Below are 20,469 nucleotides of genomic sequence, written 5' to 3' on the forward strand. Positions count from 1 at the left end.
GCACTTGCTGTTCCCATGCTCTGGCCTTAGACCTCCAAGCTCTCATGTATGCTGAGCCTAATAATGGCTTCCGGAATCCTGGAATTTACAGAGGAGCTTAAATTGCCCTGTCAGAGAAATAGCATTTGCAGGTTATAAAAAATGAGCAATTATATCTGCTCTCTGGTTATGAAAGAGATGTATTCTTTATACTTCCTCAGTAGCTTCTGCGAGCCCCAATCATGAGCCTGTTCCCAGAGCGCTGTTCCCTGAAGGCCTACCACCCTCCTTTCCAAATTTCTCTGTTCTGAGCAAACCACAAAGTTGGAAATCTTCCCTCTGGGGCTCTGAGAAACAGAGATGGAAAATGCAAGTCAGTTGGGTATATCCTTGGAGCTGTTGGAGGACTAGACACATTCAGGTGCTTTCCTGAGCCATCATGATGTTGCTCTGTCTACACACTATCTAATGCCACATGGGAATGTCAGGGGGTGCCAGCCAGCCCAGGCTGCTTGCATGGAAAGTGCATTTCAGCTGCGAGAATGTGTCTTCTCCAGTGGGCCACAAACCAACATGCTTCAGAATCACCTGGAGGGCTTGTTCCCACACAGGTGTCTGGACCCACACCCCCAGACTCTCCAATTCAGAGAACTGAGGTGGAGCATAAATTTTGCATTTCTAACAAGTATCCAGAAGATGCTGCATCTGCTGGCCTGGGGACCACACTTTGAGGACCACTGGTTTATATCTTCTTCACCCCTTTTTCCTGGAGATTACTCAGCTAGGTGATCCTGAGTCTGTATGCACATGTGTAAATACACACAAGGATCCCAAGTGTGGGATTACTCTCCTCTCCTCATATAGTTAAAAACGGAGTGCATAAATTGGGAAAGTCCATGTTGACTCTCAAAGTTGGAACATTGTGAATGCAGTAGATTAGTTCTTTTATTAAGCAGAAAGGGCTACTTGTATATAATTTCCATTTTCTATGGTACCACCATACACATAGTGCCTGATGTGATGGGCAAGATGTTGACAACCAGAATTGTTTGTTGTTGTTACCATGCCATAATTAAGATTCTTCAAAGTACTAGGCTTTTTGAGAGTACTCAAAGTGCTTTTCAGAGAGTCTTGGTGAGTTAATTTCCTTCCAAAAACTTCAGGAAGATGAGACAATATGTCTTATAAAATTATTTTAGTGAGCAAAAACCTGACACATTTTAGATTGTATCCCTTCAGGATCCCAACTTGTCATTTCAGATTTATTTTGTGAGCATTACAGCCGGTGCATCAGAACCCCAAGCAAACCTACCCATTTCCCTGTTCAGAATAGAGACAAATTCTCTGCTCTGGTAGGAAAGGAAGACCAAATCCCCTTTTAACAGGAGATGAACAAAATTGTATTGCAAATGTGTGTGCTCCCGGTTTAGGCGGTCGGAGCTAACCATAATAAAAATGACTGTATTTTACATTTTGGTTTCTAAACACTGTTGCCAGAAGGCAAAATGCAGATAACGATGTCCATTCTGGATTGATGACTTATTTCTATTTTTAACCAAAATTCCTTCTGTTTGACATATTTGACATGGAACTATTTGGCATCTTCTGCTTTTTTCTCCTCTTATCCTCAGAATTTCCTTTGTCAATCTTCCTTCTCTTTAAGTCTGTTTCACTGCTGTTGTTTGAAATCACTGAGTGGTCATTGTAAGGAACCTATAACAGATGCTGCAATTCCAGTAGAGATACTAATATTCTTCATAACACTGCACACAACAGAAATGACATTAGAAAGTTCTTCCCTCATCACTGCAGATGCCACGTGTGATTGTCACCTAACCTTGTCCCTGTCCCGTATCAGTGTTCCAGGTCCTGTGGAGGCGGAGTGCAGGAGAGGGCAGTGACTTGTCCGAGGGGCCTCTGTGATTGGGCAAAAAAGCCCGTGTCTACTGCACCCTGCAATGGGCACCCCTGTTGTCACTGGGCCACAGGGAACTGGGACCTGGTAAGAGTGCGTTGTGTTCTCTTCAGTTTATTTTAGTCTTAAAAAAAAAAAGCATTTGTTTTCTTTTGATTTCAAAAGTAATATATATTCCTTGTAATGTGCAGTGTATCCATCGATTGACAGCATGTTTCTCTATATTTTAGTTCTAATATTCTTCTGCTATGTAAATACCTCTAAGTCTGCTGAAGTTGACCCATAGCTGACATGGTGGTCTACTGACATTGACATGGTGTCTACTGTCTTGAGTTCAGAAGAGAAAAAGGTCAAAGACTTTCAAAAGATGCAGATCTAATGCCAAAACTGTCCCAGAGGCCCAAGGCCCAAGAAAAGGCAGTTTGCAGGAATCGCACGCACCCTCAAGTTTGAGGCTGAGCCTGATTTAGTTACTTCCAGGTCTCTCGTCATTTGCAGATCAGCTTGCCGGTGGCCAGCCAGTTGGATGGAGAGACAAATAAAAGAAATAAACTGTAAATGAGGGAAAGATCTATTATTATTCAAAGTTTATTTATTGTATAAATAAATATATAAGTGATATCGAAAATTAATAAAATTCTTCCATAGACAGATTTGGCCATCGCTCTGACTTGTCTTATCCTGGATTCTCTAGAAAATAAAATCTTGAGGCAAAAGTAATCACTTTATTGGGAAGTACAATGCCTGGGAAGCAGATGTGATAGGAAGAAAGGAAGGAAGCAGGGAAGTGGGGAACGGACGAGAGGTGGTGCGTTACCAACCTGACATGCTTGGTGTCCGGAGCAGTTGATGACTCGTTCTCGAAAGGTCTAAAAGCTGTGTGAACTACTGCCCCTTAGGGCGGTTCGTCCAGAGGTAGGAAGAGAGAAGTCTGCTGGCTCCAGTCTCCCAGGAATGGGTGAAAGGTCTCCCCTCAGATGGCTAGTACCCTGCATTGTCCTGGATTAGTCATGTGTGGGCAGGTCCCACTGTGTCTCATGTCCTATTGGCAACAAGAAAGCCCAGAGTCAGGAGATGAGAGGCACACAACTTGGGCATGAAGTGCAGACCAGTGGGCTGTGCTTCCATGAAGTTGGACACTATCTCAGCTGAGGAAGATCCAAGGCCCAGCTGAGAAAGGGAGAGCCAAGAGGATCTGATACACTGACCTCCCAACTACAAATGTTTTTTAAAGTAACATGTTCTTATGTAAGTGTATTTTGATGATTATAATTATAACACAGGCCAATGCAGTATTTTGCCTGACATAATGCCCCCAGATATTTTGCTGATGCTATATTCTTCTTAGTAATTTTCATTAGCTGTGTAGTTGCACCTGCACGCCCATGAAGGATTCCAAGACTGCCATGTACTACATTTTCCTTTGGCTTTTACAATATTGCTATTTTTACCCATCATTCTTCTTTTCATACATGCAGGTTCTTTTATCTGGAAGTATATTTTTTTAATCTTCACCCGAGGTTATGTTTTTATTGATGTTAGAGAGAGAGGAAGGAAGGGGGAGAGAGAGAGAGACATCAATGGAGAGAGAAACATCGATCGGTTGCCTCTCATACATGCCCTGACCAGGGATCAAACCCACAACTTAGGGATGTGCCCTAACTGAACCCACAACCCTTTGGTGCGTGGGACGATGCTTCATCCAACTGGGCCACCCAGCCAGGGTACTGTTTTTCTTTTTAAATTAAATTTATTGGAGTGATATTGGTTAATAACTTTATATGAATTTCAGGTGTGCCACTTTATAATACAACATTTGCCTAGTCTATTGTGTGTTCACCACGCAAAGTATAGTCTCCTTCCATTACCATATATTTGACCCCTTTACGCTCTTAGTCTTTCCCCCACTCCTCTTTCCCTCAGGTAACCAGCATTCTTGAGTCTGTATCTATGAGTTTGGTTGGTTGGTTTGTTGGTTGGTTGGTTGGTTTGTTCCCTTGTTACTTTTGGTTTTATATCTAACATCTGAATGAAGTCATACGGTCCTTGTCCTTTTCTGGCTCACTTATTTCACTTAAATATTCTCAAGATCCATCCATTTTGTGGCAAATGGCAATATTTCATCTTTTTGTGACTGGGTAGTTAACAGATTGCTTTTCTCTTGCTGTGTTTGCTATTCTGTCTTGAATTTTTGGCATTTTACTTATGATGTGTCTGGGTGTGGGCCTCTTTGGATTCTTCTTGCTTGGGACTCTGTGCCTCCTGAACTTGTGTCACTTTTTCCTTGACCAGGTTAGGGAAATTTTCTGCCATTATGTCTTCAAAAATGTTCTCTAACCCTTGCTTACTTTCAGCCTCTTCTGGCATTCCTGTGATGCTAATATTGTTACGTTTCATATTGTCCCACAGTTCCCTTAGGCTGTCCTGTTTTTTAATTGTTTTTTCTTTTTGGATCTCTGATTGAGTGATTTTTTTCTTCCCTGTCTTCTAATTTGCTGACCCTATCCTCAGCTTCCTCTAATCTGCTGTTTATTCCTTCCAATGTATTCATTATTTCTGCTATATCATTCTTCATTTCTGACTGGTCATTTTTCATAGTTTCCATATCTTTTTTCATGCTGTTGAGCATCCATACAGTCAGTATTCTGAACTCTGTATCTGATAGATTGCTTATCTCCATTTCATTTAGCTCTTTTTCTGGAGACTTCTCTTGTTCTTTCATTTGGGGCTTGTTTTTTTGTCTCCCCATTTTGGCTGCCTATTTGGGTTTGTTTCTATGTATTAGGTAGGCCTCCTAGGACTCAGTCTTTTTGGAAGGTCTCTGGTGCAGTGTCAGATGCTGTTTGTGTGGCTGAGTAGTATTCCACTGTAGTATGAACCAACATCTTCTCTACCCAGACATCTGTTGAAGGACACTTAGGTTGTTTCCATGTCTTGGCTATTGTAAATAATTCTTCAATTAACATAGGGGTACATATATCTTTATAAATAAGTATTTTCAAATTTCTCTGATAGACATCCAGAATTTTAAACACATATATATGGTAAATTCAGACATATTTTCTTCCATCCCCAGGAATCATCTTGTCTAAGCTGCTTTCACAGGCTGGTGAATCTCTCTTCTGATTGCAGGTGGCCAGATCATGACCTTACAGTGGAACCTTGCCTGTTAGAATGGCTTGAGCCCACACGTGATCCAGCGAGGTCCATTCCAAACTCTCTCTCCATTCCACCTCTCTCACTTCCCTTTTTATTCAGCTCTCAGCTTTCTTTATAGCTCTGTTCCCTTTCCTCACATATGATTTCCAGCCCCAGATCAAAACTAGTTCAGAGAAAATGAATTGCCAAGAAACCAGGGCCCAGATATGAAATTTTTTTCTATTTTACTCGTAACTCAACCTCTGTACACATTCTACAGAGAACCCAATAGTAACTTAAGCCGAACACAGTCCACACAATCTATAATATAATCTCTTCCTAAATTTACATCTCCACATTATTAGAGCCTTTATTCTATGACTCCAGAAAGGTTTCTGATCATTGAGACTTCCCCCTACTTGACCATGGTGGGTTGGATATGTCCTGCTGGGGTTCTCCTGGGGAGTCTGGGGAAGGATTCTGAATTTCTCCATGCACCCCTCTTTCAGTGCACGGCTTCCTGTGGAGGTGGTTTTCAGAAGAGGAATGTCCACTGTGTTTCCTCAGAGGACAACAACACTGAAGATCAAGACCAATGCCAGTGTGACCATGAACCCAGACCTCCTGAGTTCCAAAGATGCAACCAGCAGGCCTGCAGGAAGAGTGCTGGTGAGTGAATGGCTTTGCTCAGGGGGGAGAGAGCTTTTCACAAATAAGTTGTCCTGCAAGACTCGATTCCTGGGTAGTTTTAGTCTCCTTTACCGAGCCCGGAATTGTAATGCGGAAAAGCCAGCCAGCATCTCTGGGAGGAAGCTGTCTGACTTGGTGAAGATTGACTCTAATTCCTTGAGGGATTGTCTCTTCCGTTGTCCCAAAGTGCATTCACACGGATATCATCCCACACAGGTGAGAATCACTTCTCTTTTTTCAAAGACTTTTCAGAGATGCTCCTGCCTTTCTCAGGAACCCCATCAAGTACTAAATGGCCCTCTATATCAATCTAGCACACTGTCTTAGGTTTACAGAAACTGACTCTGAGATGCAAATTTGTGTGCAAGGGATTCGTTAAGAAAATGCTCCAGGGAAGGCCATTAAGGGAGTGTGGGCAGCAAGACAGAAAAGGGAAGAAGCACAGCCAGGCTGCCCTCTCAGGGACAGTCCAGGCTCCACTGTGGTCCCACAGGGGAGCTCTAAGGTGTAAGTTCTGTCTCAGCTATCTGCTGCCACAAATGCACCTTCTCCGTCCACCATCCCCAAAGGTTTCAGGAGAGGCTGGCTAAGAAAGTGGAATAGCCCTGTCACCCAGGCTTCCCTGCTAATCTCTGTTCCACAACCAGAAACCTAGGATGGAATCCCTTCCCTTGTTCTGAACAGCAGCCCACGGGACACACGGCCCTGGCCCCATAGAAAATGCCAGCTGCTGTAGGGGAGGGGGACATGGGAGAGGAAACGCTCAAGTTTCTTTCCATAGTAGGAATACTTGGCCAGAACATGTGCTCTTTCTCAAATATCAGAGCATGTACCAAAGTTTTCTGTGGGATTTCAGGAGATGGATTGTTAAAACAGGTATAAGAAGAGTCCTGAGGAAGAAAAGAATGAGCAGTGAAGAGGTTTGGGGTTCCAGGAATATTGCATGTTACCTATTCTCAAGGGCACTTAAAACTTGCTCACAAAATGGAATTTGAGAGATAACAGAAGACACCGATTTCTCCACAAAGCACACACACACACACACACACACAAACACACAAGTCACCATCGAGGGAATGTCCTGAAGAGATAGAAAGTATTTTTTGCCTTTATGACCTGAAGGTGAAAGAGCAGAGAGAGGCAAAAACACTGTCCCAGGCTTTGAGTAAAGGGGGTATTACCTGAATTTCTACTTTTACTGACAGTTCTATTTACATAGGACAGAAGCCTGTTTGTGAAAAAGCTTTTCTCCAGGACTATGCAAATCTTTTCTGTAAAGAAGAGCAAAAGACAATCAGAGCTCATAGAGGCACTCATGCTAAGTTTGAAACAATTCACTTTATAGGAGAGAAATCTGTGATTTAGACCTTACTGAATTTCTTCCAGGCCAGGCGACTGTGGGCCAGGCAGTCTGAGTCTCACCCACAGAATGTGTGGTGGTAGTTCCTGAGAAATCCAGTCTAATTCCTTGCTGTGACTATGAGGGGAGCAGAACCCACCCCCCCACCCCCAAATTAAGGGACTTCTTGCCCAGAGTGAGGTAGAGCAGAACCCAGGTAACTAATTATATACTTGTTATGGGAATTACCCGTGTATGTCTGATGCCTACCCTCCATGGTGCATCTCTGGAGGGCAGGACCACATTACTCACTCTGCTGAATGATGCTCAGAAAGCATCGGTTAGTTGCCCACCTAGGGGGTTGCTTGGTATTCTGAATGGATGACTGATAAAAGCAAGAGCTGTAGGGTCAATACTGCCTGTGTCCAGATCTAGCTGCGCCGCTTATCAGCTTGATAACATTGTGCAAGTTCTTAACTTCTGTAGGTCTTACAGTCCTCATCTGGAAAACAGAAAGAATAGCTGTAATTATCCCACAGCACTGCTGTGAAGATTAAATGAAGCAATGCAGGTAAAACATTGCTTTCAGCTGTCGCATAGCAATATTGCACAACGAAGCACCTCTACACTCTCAACTTTAAAACTACAATCAGGTATTTCTTACTCAGCCTGTGTGGGTCAACTAAGGTGCAGCTGATCTAGCCCGGCCTTGGCTGCAGGCTGCAGGCTGTAGGTTTGGTGGAGCTCGGCTTCCTCCTTGGTTCAGTGCCTGCACACGCCGTGTTCTCATGGTGATGGCAGCAGCTCATCAGGGCAGGGTCACCCTTCTGCACATTCCAAGGCCCCACAGGGATCATGTCTACTGGTGTCCCATTGTCCCAAGCGTCACAGAGCTGAACCCAAAGGGCAGAAGTAGAGAAGCGTTATTCTTCACCCACCAGGCGACCATGGCAAGGGTGGGAATGTTTAACACTGCTACAGGGGAGTGAAGACTTATAACTCAGTTTAACACAGACACCCTGCACAGTGTTAAACTGATAATTCAGTTTAACACAGACACCCTGCACAGTGCCTGATACATAACGAATGCTCAGTGATGTCCACTATTATTATGAATTATTGTGGAATCTTTCTTGGTAGACGTTTAAAGCCTTCCATTATTAATAGAAGTTGTGCTCATTCACTTATAAAAGATAATCTTTGGTATTTTCTTAATTTTTTTCTCCTTCCACAGATGTGCTTTGCACCAAGGACAACTTATCCGCCAGTTTCTGCCAGACACTGAAAACCATGAAGAAATGTTCTGTGCCCACTGTGCAGGCTCAGTGCTGCCTCTCGTGCTCCCAGACACACGAGGTCCACACCCGAAGGCCAAGAAAACCACAGTTACTCAAAAGCCCCAAAGCGTCCTAAGTCCAGGAGGAAGCCACCTGCCACCATAGACTGCCGCAGCCTGCTGACTGCGACCTGTGCTAACCCCAGGAGCCACTTCAGGAGGTGTTGCTCTGTGCATTTCAGGACCAACTTTGGGTCATAACAAAACAAAATCCACTGTGTTCCATCAGCCACAAACTGTCCCTCGCAGGAGGTGTGGGCCCATAACACCTGCTGCTCCCTGATAGGCAGGCGAGGTACCCAAGAGAATTAGGCATCTCCTGGGCTCAGCTCCTGGGAAAGTACCAGATTAGGCAAGTCTGTGAAATGATGTCTTTTTTTACCCTTCAAAGAGAAAAACAAACCAGATTTTTCCCAGGTATCAGGAAACAGAGCCACACTTACCCAAGGAACAAAGAATCTTGTTAATTGACCTGGTAAAATCATCTTTCCCCACACCCCCTCTGCTGGGGGCAGCTGCTGTTTAAAATATCCTAGGAGAGCCTTTAGGAACATTCCCTTAGTTCACCCAGGCAGAGAACCCCTATCTTCACCCAGGACTCAAGCAGAGAGGAACAGAAAGTGCCCGCTCCATCCCTCAGTCTGCCCCTAATCCCTGCAGACCGTATATCTGGGTTGTTCAGACTCCCATGCCCACCTAGGGCACTAGAATAGGAGAAAGCAGGCAGGAACTGTAGGATTTTATAAAGCTGAGGCATTTAGGTTACACAGAGGACATTTCTGGCCTGAGGATAATTTCTAAGAAAACTGTTAAAAAGCAAATGGACAGAAATTAATTTCTTGCTAGTACAGTTGACCCTTGAACAACATGGTTTTGAACTGCATGGGTCCACTTATACACTAATTTTTTTTCAGTAAATACTCATATGTTTTCCATCTGCAGTTGGGAGTCCATGGGTGTAGGGGGCAGACTGTATGCGTTGATCTATGCCATTTTATTTAGGGGACTTGAGCCTCCATGAATTTTGGCATCTGTGTGGCTGGGGGGGGGGGGGGGTCCTGAAACCAATACCCCACGGATACCAAGGGAAAACTTACATTTTGGGGGAGTCAAAAGTTATATGTGGATTTTCAACTGCATAGGGTTTGGGACCCCAACCCCTGCATTGTTCAAGGGTCAACTATATAAGAAAGGGAACGTGGGCCTTTATTCCTCCCACTTCCTGGGAAATTTCCTTCGTGAAGAGCAAATGCGTCTTCCTGTCCCACTTTCCCTCTCTGGCACATTCCTTGCCTGAGTCATCAGCTCAGGTCGGACGTCTTTCCACTGCTGGGATTTACACACAACAACTGCTGTAGCCTGGCCCATCCTGGCCCATGGCTGCCCCCACCCCCTCCAACCAGGTGGGAAAATGGAGTTCCCAGTTAGAATCTCTCAAAGAACCAGGTAGATTGTATTAATACAAGAACTTAGTACAAATTCCTAGTCTGGAGGGGGAAAAAAATCCCTCAGAAGTGAGGTAAAGATGACCTATGCCCCAGTGCACCCGGTAGTTACTTTTGAGGGTCTTTTAGGGGTTGGTGGAACAGGCAAGTCAAGGGGAATCCACAAAACAGAAATGAAAGTCAGGGGGCTTATCCTGGATGTTCCCACCACCAACAGGAATCAAAGTAGGTGATGGTCTCAAATTCAAGGTGAATTTCTTGGTTTCTAAGAGGATGTATTTTCTTGAACTCAGTTCAGAGGGAGAGGGTGGGCGAGTGGGTGGGTGTGGAGCCTCGAGGGGAAGAGCCCTCAGAATCACCTCCTGACAGAGGGAAGGCAGGAAGGTGGCCTTCATGTGATGGACAGCGTATTTCAAAGTCATACACAGGTACAGTCAATATCCACCATGGAATGCAACGTCCCATATCTTGAATTATCTATCCGTTCAGCAGAATGGTGCTATTGAAAAACGGTGCTAATATCTAGACAGTGGCAGACCTAACAAAAACATGTAGATAGATGCAGACGTGGGCAAGTCCACATCCATCTTCTGTTCAATGTGTAACGGTATTGCTGGCCAATGCCAGTTCTATTGCTTGGATACCAGAAACAAAATTTTTATATTATGTGCTTTTTATTTTTTTTCAAGCCATCAATGTTTATTATTCTGATAAGTGTCCGTGGAACATAAAACACTGGGGTTGGGATGAAATTCAAGATAGACCAGAAACAGGAGGAAAGTAGAAATGTTTACCTAAAGCCAGGAAATTTATTTCTAGATACTAATTATGACAATCACTCTGCTTTGTGTTCTCTGTCTTCAAATATAAACATTGCTGGCCGATGACATTTCCTCTTGAAATAACAGTTTTAGAGAGTAGATGCTTAAAATGTGAGTGGAGGAGAACCTGATTTTTTTTCTAATGAGGCAATTCCCAAAGGCTTCCCCTGAAGTGCAGTGTAGGTTTTCAGGGGGGTTAATTTAGTAAACCAGATTGGTTTAACCTGGTACTGTACTATCAGAAGGTCATGCATGTCATGAGGGATCTGATAGGACCAGTTTTACAAAACTCAGGAACAAACTTGGCTTCCTGCTGACCTCAACAAACTTAACTAGGCTGGTTTTCCCAATACACAGAACGTTGTTTATGACCCATGTGGCAAAGATGGTAGAAATGTAGGGAGGACCTGGCCAGGTGCTTCACTTTAGGCCTTTTGCTCAATAATGGCCCCTAATTGTGCATCATGGATATCCCCGAGGCTGTGTTGTGGGACAGTTATGTGGCATCTGTCAACCTGGACCCCAGGGTAAAGATAGCACTTGCTATTGGAGTCATCTGATATGGTTGTTGCCTTGACAATCACTCTGCTTTGGGTCATCAGGGCTTTGACAGGTCCCTGTGCTTGTAACAAGAGAGGGGCCTCAGATTATCAGGGAGGCTCAAGAACATAGACGGTGTCTTCACCACTTCTTTGATGCTCGCAGGGGCCAACACGAAGCAGCATTGTTGGTTTATTTCATCCATGCCCTCCTTCCTTCCCAGCTTGAACAAGCAAGTGAGAAGGGTAGCAGGAGACACTGGACACAGGTCCCCGATGAGCCAGAGAGGGCCGCCACAGGGCCTGGTGCTCACATACATTTAGGTTCTCACACCCAGTTTGGTTTACATTGCCTTTCACAGTGGTCAAGTCAGTTCTCTGAAAAGTTGTGAGTTAATTTAATTCCTGAACACAAAACATACTTCAACACGATAAAAAATATTTCAAGAGACTAAATAGTGAAACAAGAAACCGTTTGGTGATACAAACAGTTGCTTCTTTCTAGGAATGACTTTATGATGGGTTTTGTTCAATAAGAGCGAACTTCCACCTTATCTCCTGACACCTAATTGGCAGAGTCATCCCAACGTGATGCTTTCAGACATTTAGTGAATGTTTTTGATAACCTTCATTAAGTTTCTGAAACACAGCTTGAGGGATTTATATTCCTTCAGGTTATAATTTCCCGGTCAATTGGCTATAGTCCTCTAAACTCTGAAAGCAACACATCACTACCCCAGAGATCGCGGGTCTCGGCTCTTCTCCCCGCTGACTTTGAGACAAAGCCCTGGGACTGTATCTGGCACCCGGTGCACAGTGATTCACTTTGAAGAGAGAGACCACATGATGGGAACTGCTGGTGCTACAACTTAGCCAACACATTTGACGCTACTCCTGGTTTTTGTATTGCTAATTCAAATATTACTGATAGTATTAGTATTAGTATTTTAAGTTATATCATTTTTTAAAAACATGGTTGGGAAGCACAAATCTACCTATTATTGTCCTCCAACCCATTGTCTCCCTGCATCTCTGTGCTGCTTTGCCAGGCCCAGCCTCAAGGGGTACCCTGCTGGGTACCTCAGTATTTAAAACCAGACTGTAATCGTAGCCTGCCATTGCGTGGCATCAATAAATGGCCGAAATCGTTGACGTTTCCATGTGATTCATTTCTCCCTGCTGCTGATCCCTGCTTCAGCAGCCTGCCTCCCACTCCCCCTGCGGATTCCCTCCCGCTTCCTCCCGAGATCGGTGTGTTGCCAGATGAGTCACGTGCCCGGGGAGGTAGCGCTTGGGTCTCACGAACAATCATGCACCAACTGACAATCTCCCCCGTGCTAATCTACAGCGCTGCCTAAAACCTCCCACAGTGCTTGGCCCCGCGCATTCAGCATCACCTCTTCATCTTATCCGAAGTGCAGACATGGTGCTGGAGCGAGAGGAACCCGCGTCTCGAGGGATCTGCTTCGGAGGGTCAGTCCTATTTCAAAGTAGCCTTCGGGCATGTGGACGGGGCAGCCTCTCCCAGGAAGGACTGAAGGCACTAGGGCGGGGCGCCAGGCAGCTGCAGGCCATGCCTAGAATGTCTGAGGGCGCCCCGAGTGGAAGGAATCTTTCCGGGCAAGAAGACCCCGCAGAGGGCCATCAACACCTCCCTGCTTGTACCTGCAAAACTCCTCTCTGTGACTACCAGGTGATGTGTGCTACAGAGCCCAGCTCAAATGCCCCTTCCCCTGGGAAGCCTGCACTCCCCCTGCCAGAAAGACCGCGGCCCTTCTCTGCTCCTTTCTCCCTCACTGGCCTCCGCCGCTTACCCTCTCTCTGCGACGTCCCCCGTGTTTGAAGGGGCAATGTGACGCAGAGCAAACCCACTGAACCACAGCAGAACCGAACGCTGGTCTCAGTTCCACCACCACCAAACCGTGGACTGTGGACTTCGGGTCGGTCTCAGGCAATGACTTACTTCCATTTCTGTCTGTCTTTCCTGTGGATGATCAGCTCCCTGAGGGCAAGGATCATCCTTATGCATCATGACAGCCCCTTCTTAACGCCGTGCCCGGCAGGGAGAGGAAGCCTGGGAAAGCGAGTGAACGGATCACTCTACTTGTGAAGGGAGAGTGTTGGTCTAAGTGGAAGTGCCCAAGGGATGTGAAAAACCGCAGGGAAAACATGACGCAGCTTCTGAGTCATCAATTTGATTCGGATTGGTGAAATGGAAGCATTTTTACATAAAATACATATCGGGAAATATGGAGTATACTTTTTTTAAAAAAGATAGGAAACTCCAAGGGCATTTCCTCAACCATAGGGGCCACTTCCATCAAGCCCCTGGACCTCTCCCTGTGTTAGGTGTTTTTATGCTTAAGGCTGGGATCAGTGCTCCGAGGTCAGACCTGCTCTGATATTCCATGGCATGGTAACTTCTTACAATCGGCCCCTTCAAAATCCCACTGGACATCACCCACCGTGCCCCCCCCCCCCCCCCCCACTACACGGTTCCTCACTGCAGTCCCCTCTGCAGGCTGTTTATTTGCTAACCCCATTTTTCTTGGCACAGTCAGGGAAGTGCTGATGGCTGCTGACTTGCTTTTTCCACTCCACCCCGGACCCCACCACCCTACATGGTCCTGGCTCTAATCTACGAGCAGGATGCCAAGCAAAACTGCGCCTCTCTTCCAGTTTGAACCTATAGCAGCCGATTGCTGAGTGTTCATCACACCATGATTCTGAGGCTGGAAGGAGCGATCCATCCCAGGCTTTGACTGCTGGTTTGTTACACTGGCCAGAGGCAAGGGCTAGGGGGCCACTCCCACCAGAGGGGATAAGCAGCCAGGTTCCTGTTCCATTGTTGCCCCCCAAAAAAACCCCAGACTTAGCGGTGTAAGAACAGCTACCACTTGGCTGTGCTCACCACCTCTGTGGGTCAAGGATTCAGACAAGACTCAGAGGGCTGGCTTCTCTCTGCCCCATGATACTGAGAACTGCGAAATCCTGGCATAAAAGACTGTCCAAACCCCTGCCCTGAGAGACTTGACCATGGCTTCTAGCAGCCTAAGATTGTGTCCCCAGGATGGCCCAGGCCATCTTGAGTTCCTGTCTGGAAAGATCAAGCCTGCCAAGAGAATTTAACACGTGTTCCAATGGGCCCCTGACCTCCCTTTTCTTAGTGCATTTATTAAAAGCTCACTATTGTAAGTCCTCTCTCTGTCCCTTTTGAAATGTATATGACTCTTCAACAGCCTGGGACTGTCATTCTCACAGGCCTGAGAGTCATTCCTTTGAAATGCTATCGTTAGGAAGGATAGGGCACCGGTCTCCCAGCCTCTGACTGATAAGTGCCAGTTCGCAGACACAATGACCCAATCACACTGACATTGACCAACCTTCTTACACGATTTTAGTGACTTTTCACCTTCTGACTCTGCTCCAGCCCCCTCCCACTCCTCTTTCCTACTCTCTCTCATTCTCCCTTTAAAACATCCAGTCACCTTTGCACAACTTGGAACTGAACTCACAACACTGGAGTCTTTCCCCATATTCAAGGGGAGAAGACACAGACCTGCCTCTCAATGGGACAAGTGCCAAATAATTGGGTGTATGATTAAAAACCGCTGCATGCACCAAGTTCCAAGTGCCAATCGAACTTCATTATTCGCAGATTCCTCACCTTCAGGTTCACCTCTCTGTTAAGTGTATTTATATCTCCCAAATCAGTACTAGTGGAGCTCTCGCAGGTGTGCGCAGAGCTGCGCAAATGCCGAGTCACCCTGTGGATGCGCCTCGCCCAGCCAAGGTCGAGCAGGGCGGTGCTCCACTTCTTGTTTCAGCTCTCATTCTAAACAACTGTCCTTTTCACAGCTCATTTAGTGCTGTGTTTTCTGCATGTTTAATGCGGACCCCGCTCACATCCCAGGCCCACTGAGTCAGAGGCCTTGCGGATGCTACAAGCCTTCCAGATTTTTCCGATGCACATTAAGTTTAGGAAATACTGGCTTCAAAAGCCTAGCTAGTGGAAAGCGAAATCTTTCTCCTAGAAGAAGGATGACTTTAAATTTAAAAAAATAAGTGCCAATTAGATGCTAAAACCCAGTAGGAGATGAAGCGAGCCCTGCTTCCAGTTCTGCTATCAAAGACAATGATTTAGTGGCTCAGGTGAGAAGCTGTGCCCTGATTGGGACCATCGGCTGAGAAAAATGTAGACTATTAACTGCTGGGAAATGTGAGACATCTGAAATTCAAATGGGCTGATAGCTGGATTCTTGGATGACAACATGTGTGGCAGACATGACTTCAAACAGAGACTAGCATAAGTAATTAGATGTAAACAGTAGCCTGCTGTCTTTATAAATTCATTCATTTACTTCAAATTTATTAATATTCCTTCATGGTAGCTATACTTCCCACATAAAGCAGCCGTTCTCACTCTTTGGTGGACATAAGTCACTTAAGAGCTTGTTAAAATAGATATTCCAGGCTTTTCCTCTAGAGACCTGTTTGTTGGGTCAGGGGTGAGCCCAGGATTTTAACAAGAACCCCATGTGATTTTGAAATGTATTAAAAGGGCTAACTTTGAAAAAACAAACACTTAAGAATTTCTGACCAACAATTTTCGCCCCTAATCCTCCCAAACCTCTTTACCACAACTTATTCAACCAACCTTTCCATTTAACTACACATTGAATTAATGCTCAGTGAATGATTTAATATAGTATACCCTTTTCCAGAGCCATGGACGCAGTAACAGGTTTCACTTCCCTGAATTTTTAAAAAAATAACTATCACAAGAAGAACTATTTATTTGATGGCAAATTGACATAGGGTGGTTCCCTGGTTCCCTGATCAATAAACACACCCATGCTAATCAAAGGCATTCAGTGATGCATTAAATTTCGGTTCCTGGATTCCTGCCTATAGGACAATATAACAGTGGGCACAGACATTTGTCATCCTTCTTGGTCATGCAACACTTGTTGAGTTCTATTTCTGAGCACTTTCCCCCCTTATGCATGTTACCTCCTTGAGTCAGAAGCTCTCCACCAACCCTCCTTTGAAACTAGGAGAGCCAGGGAGCAAGAATTCACTGGGAAGAAGGAAGGGCCATGAAAATACAGCAGAAAAGAGAGGCGGTGGGCCATAGGGAGAGATCCCAGCTTTCCAAGGCAGCCTGGGTGGAGATGCCAGGGCAGAGGCGCTCCCCAGGGCAGGTGTGGTGAGCTGAGACCTTCCCCAGGGCAGGTGTGGGGAGCTGAGACCTTCCCCAGGGCAGGTGTGGGGAGCAGAGACCCTCCCCAGGGCAGGTGTGGGGAGCTGAGACCCTCCCCAGGGCAGGTGTGGGGAGCTGAGACCCTCCCCAGGGCAGGTGTGGGGAGCTGAGACCCTCCCCAGGGCAGGTGTGGGGAGCAGAGACCCTCCCCAGGGCAGGTGTGGTGAGCTGAGACCCTCCCCAGGGCAGGTGTGGTGAGCTGAGACCCTCCCCAGGGCAGGTGTGGGGAGCTGAGACCCTCCCCAGGGCAAGTGTGGGGAGCAGAGACCTCCCCCAGAGCAGGTGTGGGGAGCCAGGGCCGAGTTCTCCGGAGGCTGTAGCGGGCTCCATGGGGAAGTCCAGCGCTGCCCTGAGGCTGTTCCCACTTTGCACAGCTTCCCGTCCGACCCCAACCCCCTCCCAGAGGCCCCGTGAACTACTTTATATCCTTTAATAGTCGCCTCTCCACTTGAACTAGTTGGAGCCGGTTCTGCTGTTTCCTACTAAGAATTCAGAGAACAGTAATTGTCCCTCTTGCCATTTACAAACATTCATTCTTTATCTGAAATGTCATCACATCTACTTGGCTGAGTTTTTTTAAAACATAGACATAAGTAAAAAGTATTTGTTGTATATTTAAAAGGAAACCTGTGTGAAGCTAGAGTTTGGGACCCAGATCCCCAGCCTTGGGCTTCAGTGGCCAGCCCGGCCCAGCTCGCATTTGCCTGGGGTCAGCCCCAGGCGGAGCCTGACCCCCAGCGCTGTTCCTTCTGCAACTGCAGGAGCAGGTTCGAGGCCTGCAGGTGTGTTGAATGTGCTGATTCCAGGTCACAGAAACAAAGCCCCCGGGCCTGTGTTCAGCGGTCAGCTGTGGATACTGCAGGTCCCAAACTGTAGGCTCTTTCGAAAAGTGTCTGCAGGAAAATTTCCAAGTCCCGCTTATAATTTCGGAGAAAAGCCCTGGGCTGAAGCTTTGACCTGTGCAGCCCAAATAGCCCCGCGGGCGCTCTCACCCGCGGGAGTAGCTCTGAACTGGAGTAGGCGTCTGAGCAGCAGTCCTTAGGCCGGAATGTTCGAGCCAGCTGGTCCAGGGAGCAGGGATTCTCTGCTTCTCGTTTTATCAGGAGAGGGCTGCCAGCTGTCTGCACTGGGCGGAGAAGTCACTGCCGCCTCTGTGGAGAAAGGCAGCTGGCCCACCGTCAGCACAGGGGGCAGCTGTGTGCTTGGAGCGGCGTCATCAACGAAGGTAAAGACTGGCTTTTCGGCTGCTAGGCTCTTGTGCTCCCCTCCCTGTCCCTTGACTCCCTTTCCCTCTCCCTCCCCCTCTCCCTCCTCCTCTCCCTCCCCCTGTCCCTTGCCTCCCTCCCCCTCTCCCAGTCCCTGTCCCTTGTCTCCCTCTCCTACTCCCTTCCCTCCCCCCTCCCTCTCCCTCCCCCTCTCCCTCCTCCTCTCCCTCCCCGTCCCTTGTCTCCCTCCCCCTCTCCCAGTCCCTGTTCCTTGTCTCCCTCCCCTACTCCCTTCCCTCCCCCCTCCCTCTCCTTCCCCCTCTCCCAGCTGGTTCCTCACCCAGCAGAGGAAAAGAGGGGAATGACTTACCAAACCTTAAAACCTTTATAGTCTTATATCTCTCTTTCTCTAGTTCCATCCCTGCCTATCTAATTCCTGGCAACTGATCCTGACATCCTTCATTTAACTAAAATGTTCCTGTAAGTTCTCTTAGCAACAGGGCTTTGCCGATTCTCTTTAGGGAGCAATGCCATAGGGAAAGGTGTTTTTCTAGGGACTCCCTTCTTTGACAGGTCCAGCTATTAACAGAGCTTTCCTTATTCTGGTCAAGCTTTGCTTCTCCCAACCTAGGCATTCGCCCCCTTTCTACTTTAAGTTTTCTTTTTCCTGCTGAAAAACCAGAAGTCTATTCACCATTCCTCCAGGGCTCTGGCCCATCCACTGCTCACCACCCCTCCTCATGATATCGGAGGTGGTCAAGGCATCCCCAGGGCAGCTTTCCAGGCGGTTATCATGTTACGTCCATTACTGGTTATAATGAGAATGACTAGGGCAAGGTGCTGTTTCAAGACGTGAACATAATCAAATAATGCTGTTTGGTTCCGTTAAGTGGGCAACTCAGAAAGATGTTCCCACCTGAGTCTGTTTGGGCATCAATGGGCATCTCAGTCGAACAATTTTAAAGGCGACTTTTCTGCAATAGTGGACATGAACATAGGATGGAACAACGCAGGAAACTGGAAAATCTCCCCTTGAGGTTCAAACTAGCACAAAGGTTTTTTAACTGATTTCACCTCAACCTTGCCTGATGGATTTATCCCTCTAGATAAGGCAAGATCGCCCTCTGCGGCTTGGAATTAAAATAGCCTCTAATTCTTCAAGGAGCGTACACATAGGCACAGACACAAACTTCAAATAGACTTTTCAAAGCTTCCCTCTTACACAGGGATCTCCGGCAGTCAGGCCTGTTTGCAACATGACAGAGGCCAAAACATAAACAAGAGAACTTAAAGAAAGTAAAGATAATGCAGTGTGCTGAACAAAACTTCAGTGTTAAAGAAATACCTGAGGTCAAATCAATTGAATCCAAAGAGCAAGAACAGAATGCTTTAATATAGGAATATAAGGAAAAGAAAACTTCAAAACCAAACACACACACACACAAATGACTGGGAAGAAAAAGTTAAGAAAATCTCTCCTAAGTGGAACATCTAAATACTAGAAGGCCCATTAAGGACAGAAGGTAGGGGAGAAAACCAGCAAAAACAACAGAAAAAGCATTTCATAGAACTGAGGGACCCGAATCTGCACAATGAAAAGGCTGCTCACTGTGACGAAGGCAGAAAACCTACAGTCATCAAGAAATGTCAGAATAAGGGTAAAGAAATCGAAATCTTTTGGAGAAAAAAAATGACAGGTGACAACAGAGGACGGTATAGGAATGGATTCCCCAGAGAAACACTAAAAAGCAGAGGAAAATGGCAGCAACGTCTTCCAAATTCTGAGAAAAAAAATTTTCAGCCAACAGCTCTACACCTTGCATCCTTGTGTGAAGAGCAGCGGGAAAGTCCTGTTCACCATCATGGAATAGTGACCCAGGAGAAAGGGAGATAAGGAACCCAGGTCAGAGAACCAAACACAGCAGGGCGGTAAAGACTGACAGGGGCGTGCTCTCGGCCCAGGTGGGGCAGGAGACGGAGGGTTCTAGTCTTAGAGAAATGAAACTGCAGAACTGTCCGTCAGATTTGACTTAGGGATGGTAATTCTGAGGCGGTGGAGGTGTTAACGAAGCTTATTGTGGCAGGCATTTCACAGTATTTATGTGTACCACACCATGCCACTGCACACCTCAAACTCACGTTATATGTCAATAGTATCTCAAAAAAGCTGGAGAGGAGGAGAGCTGACTTTTGGAAGAACTATAATAAAAGGTATAAAAGCTGTTCAAGTCAGATATTCAAGGGAAATATTTTAAAAGGGATAATCTTTAAGTTCAATAAAACAAAACAAAAAAGTTGTACTAGAAGAAATCATAGGCTACTATTTGACTTACTGGCATCATACTTATGGACGTAGTAACACGGACACCTGGTACGAATTGACTTTAAAAAGCCGAGGTGTAATTAGGACGGAGGGGAAAGGGGAGGGGCGTGCCTGAAGCCCTCCGGTGCTGCCAGTGGAGAGCGGTTCTAAAAGTGCTGGCCACCGGGATGGCCGAGGGGTTAAGGTGTTGGACTTAAGATCCAATGGATGCATGTCCGCGTGGGTTCGAACCCCACTCCCGGTAGTTTAGTGCTCATGGGTATTTTATCCTAAAAAAAAGTTCCTTGTGTAGTAAAAATGCCGAATCAAGGAGAGAACACGGGCCCACACCACCGGGGCCAAGTGGGGCTGCCTGCGAATGGTATCAGGGCCACAGGACAAGAGGCTGGCTTTCTTACGAGCCTTTGTTACTATTTGACTTTTATTACGGCAGGAGAGAGAAGGCAAGTGACGGCGGGAAGTGAGGGCCTTCCCCC

The 20,469-nt window shown here is 46.4% G+C and overlaps 1 protein-coding gene and 1 non-coding gene across 2 annotated transcripts in view; both read left to right on the top strand.

The window, feature by feature from the left end:
• Nucleotides 1-10,907, top strand: part of ADAMTS12 (ADAM metallopeptidase with thrombospondin type 1 motif 12) — a 175,861-nt gene extending 164,954 nt beyond the window's left edge. The window contains exons 22-24 of the mRNA XM_016224373.2: nt 1,838-1,981; nt 5,542-5,701; nt 8,296-10,907. Of these exons, the coding sequence (XP_016079859.2) occupies nt 1,838-1,981; nt 5,542-5,701; nt 8,296-8,474 (483 nt within the window). The 3' untranslated portion in view covers nt 8,475-10,907. The remainder of the gene's footprint in view (nt 1-1,837; nt 1,982-5,541; nt 5,702-8,295) is intronic.
• Nucleotides 10,908-20,154: 9,247 nt separating this feature from the next.
• TRNAL-UAA (transfer RNA leucine (anticodon UAA)) lies at nt 20,155-20,237 on the top strand. The gene has a single exon. It is a non-coding gene; the product is annotated as a tRNA-Leu (tRNA).
• The last annotated feature ends 232 nt before the right edge of the window (nt 20,238-20,469 follow it).

The sequence above is a fragment of the Miniopterus natalensis genome, chromosome 3 (genome assembly GCF_054644295.1).
Source record: "Miniopterus natalensis isolate mMinNat1 chromosome 3, mMinNat1.hap1, whole genome shotgun sequence".
Classification (NCBI taxonomy): Eukaryota; Metazoa; Chordata; class Mammalia; order Chiroptera; family Miniopteridae; genus Miniopterus; species Miniopterus natalensis.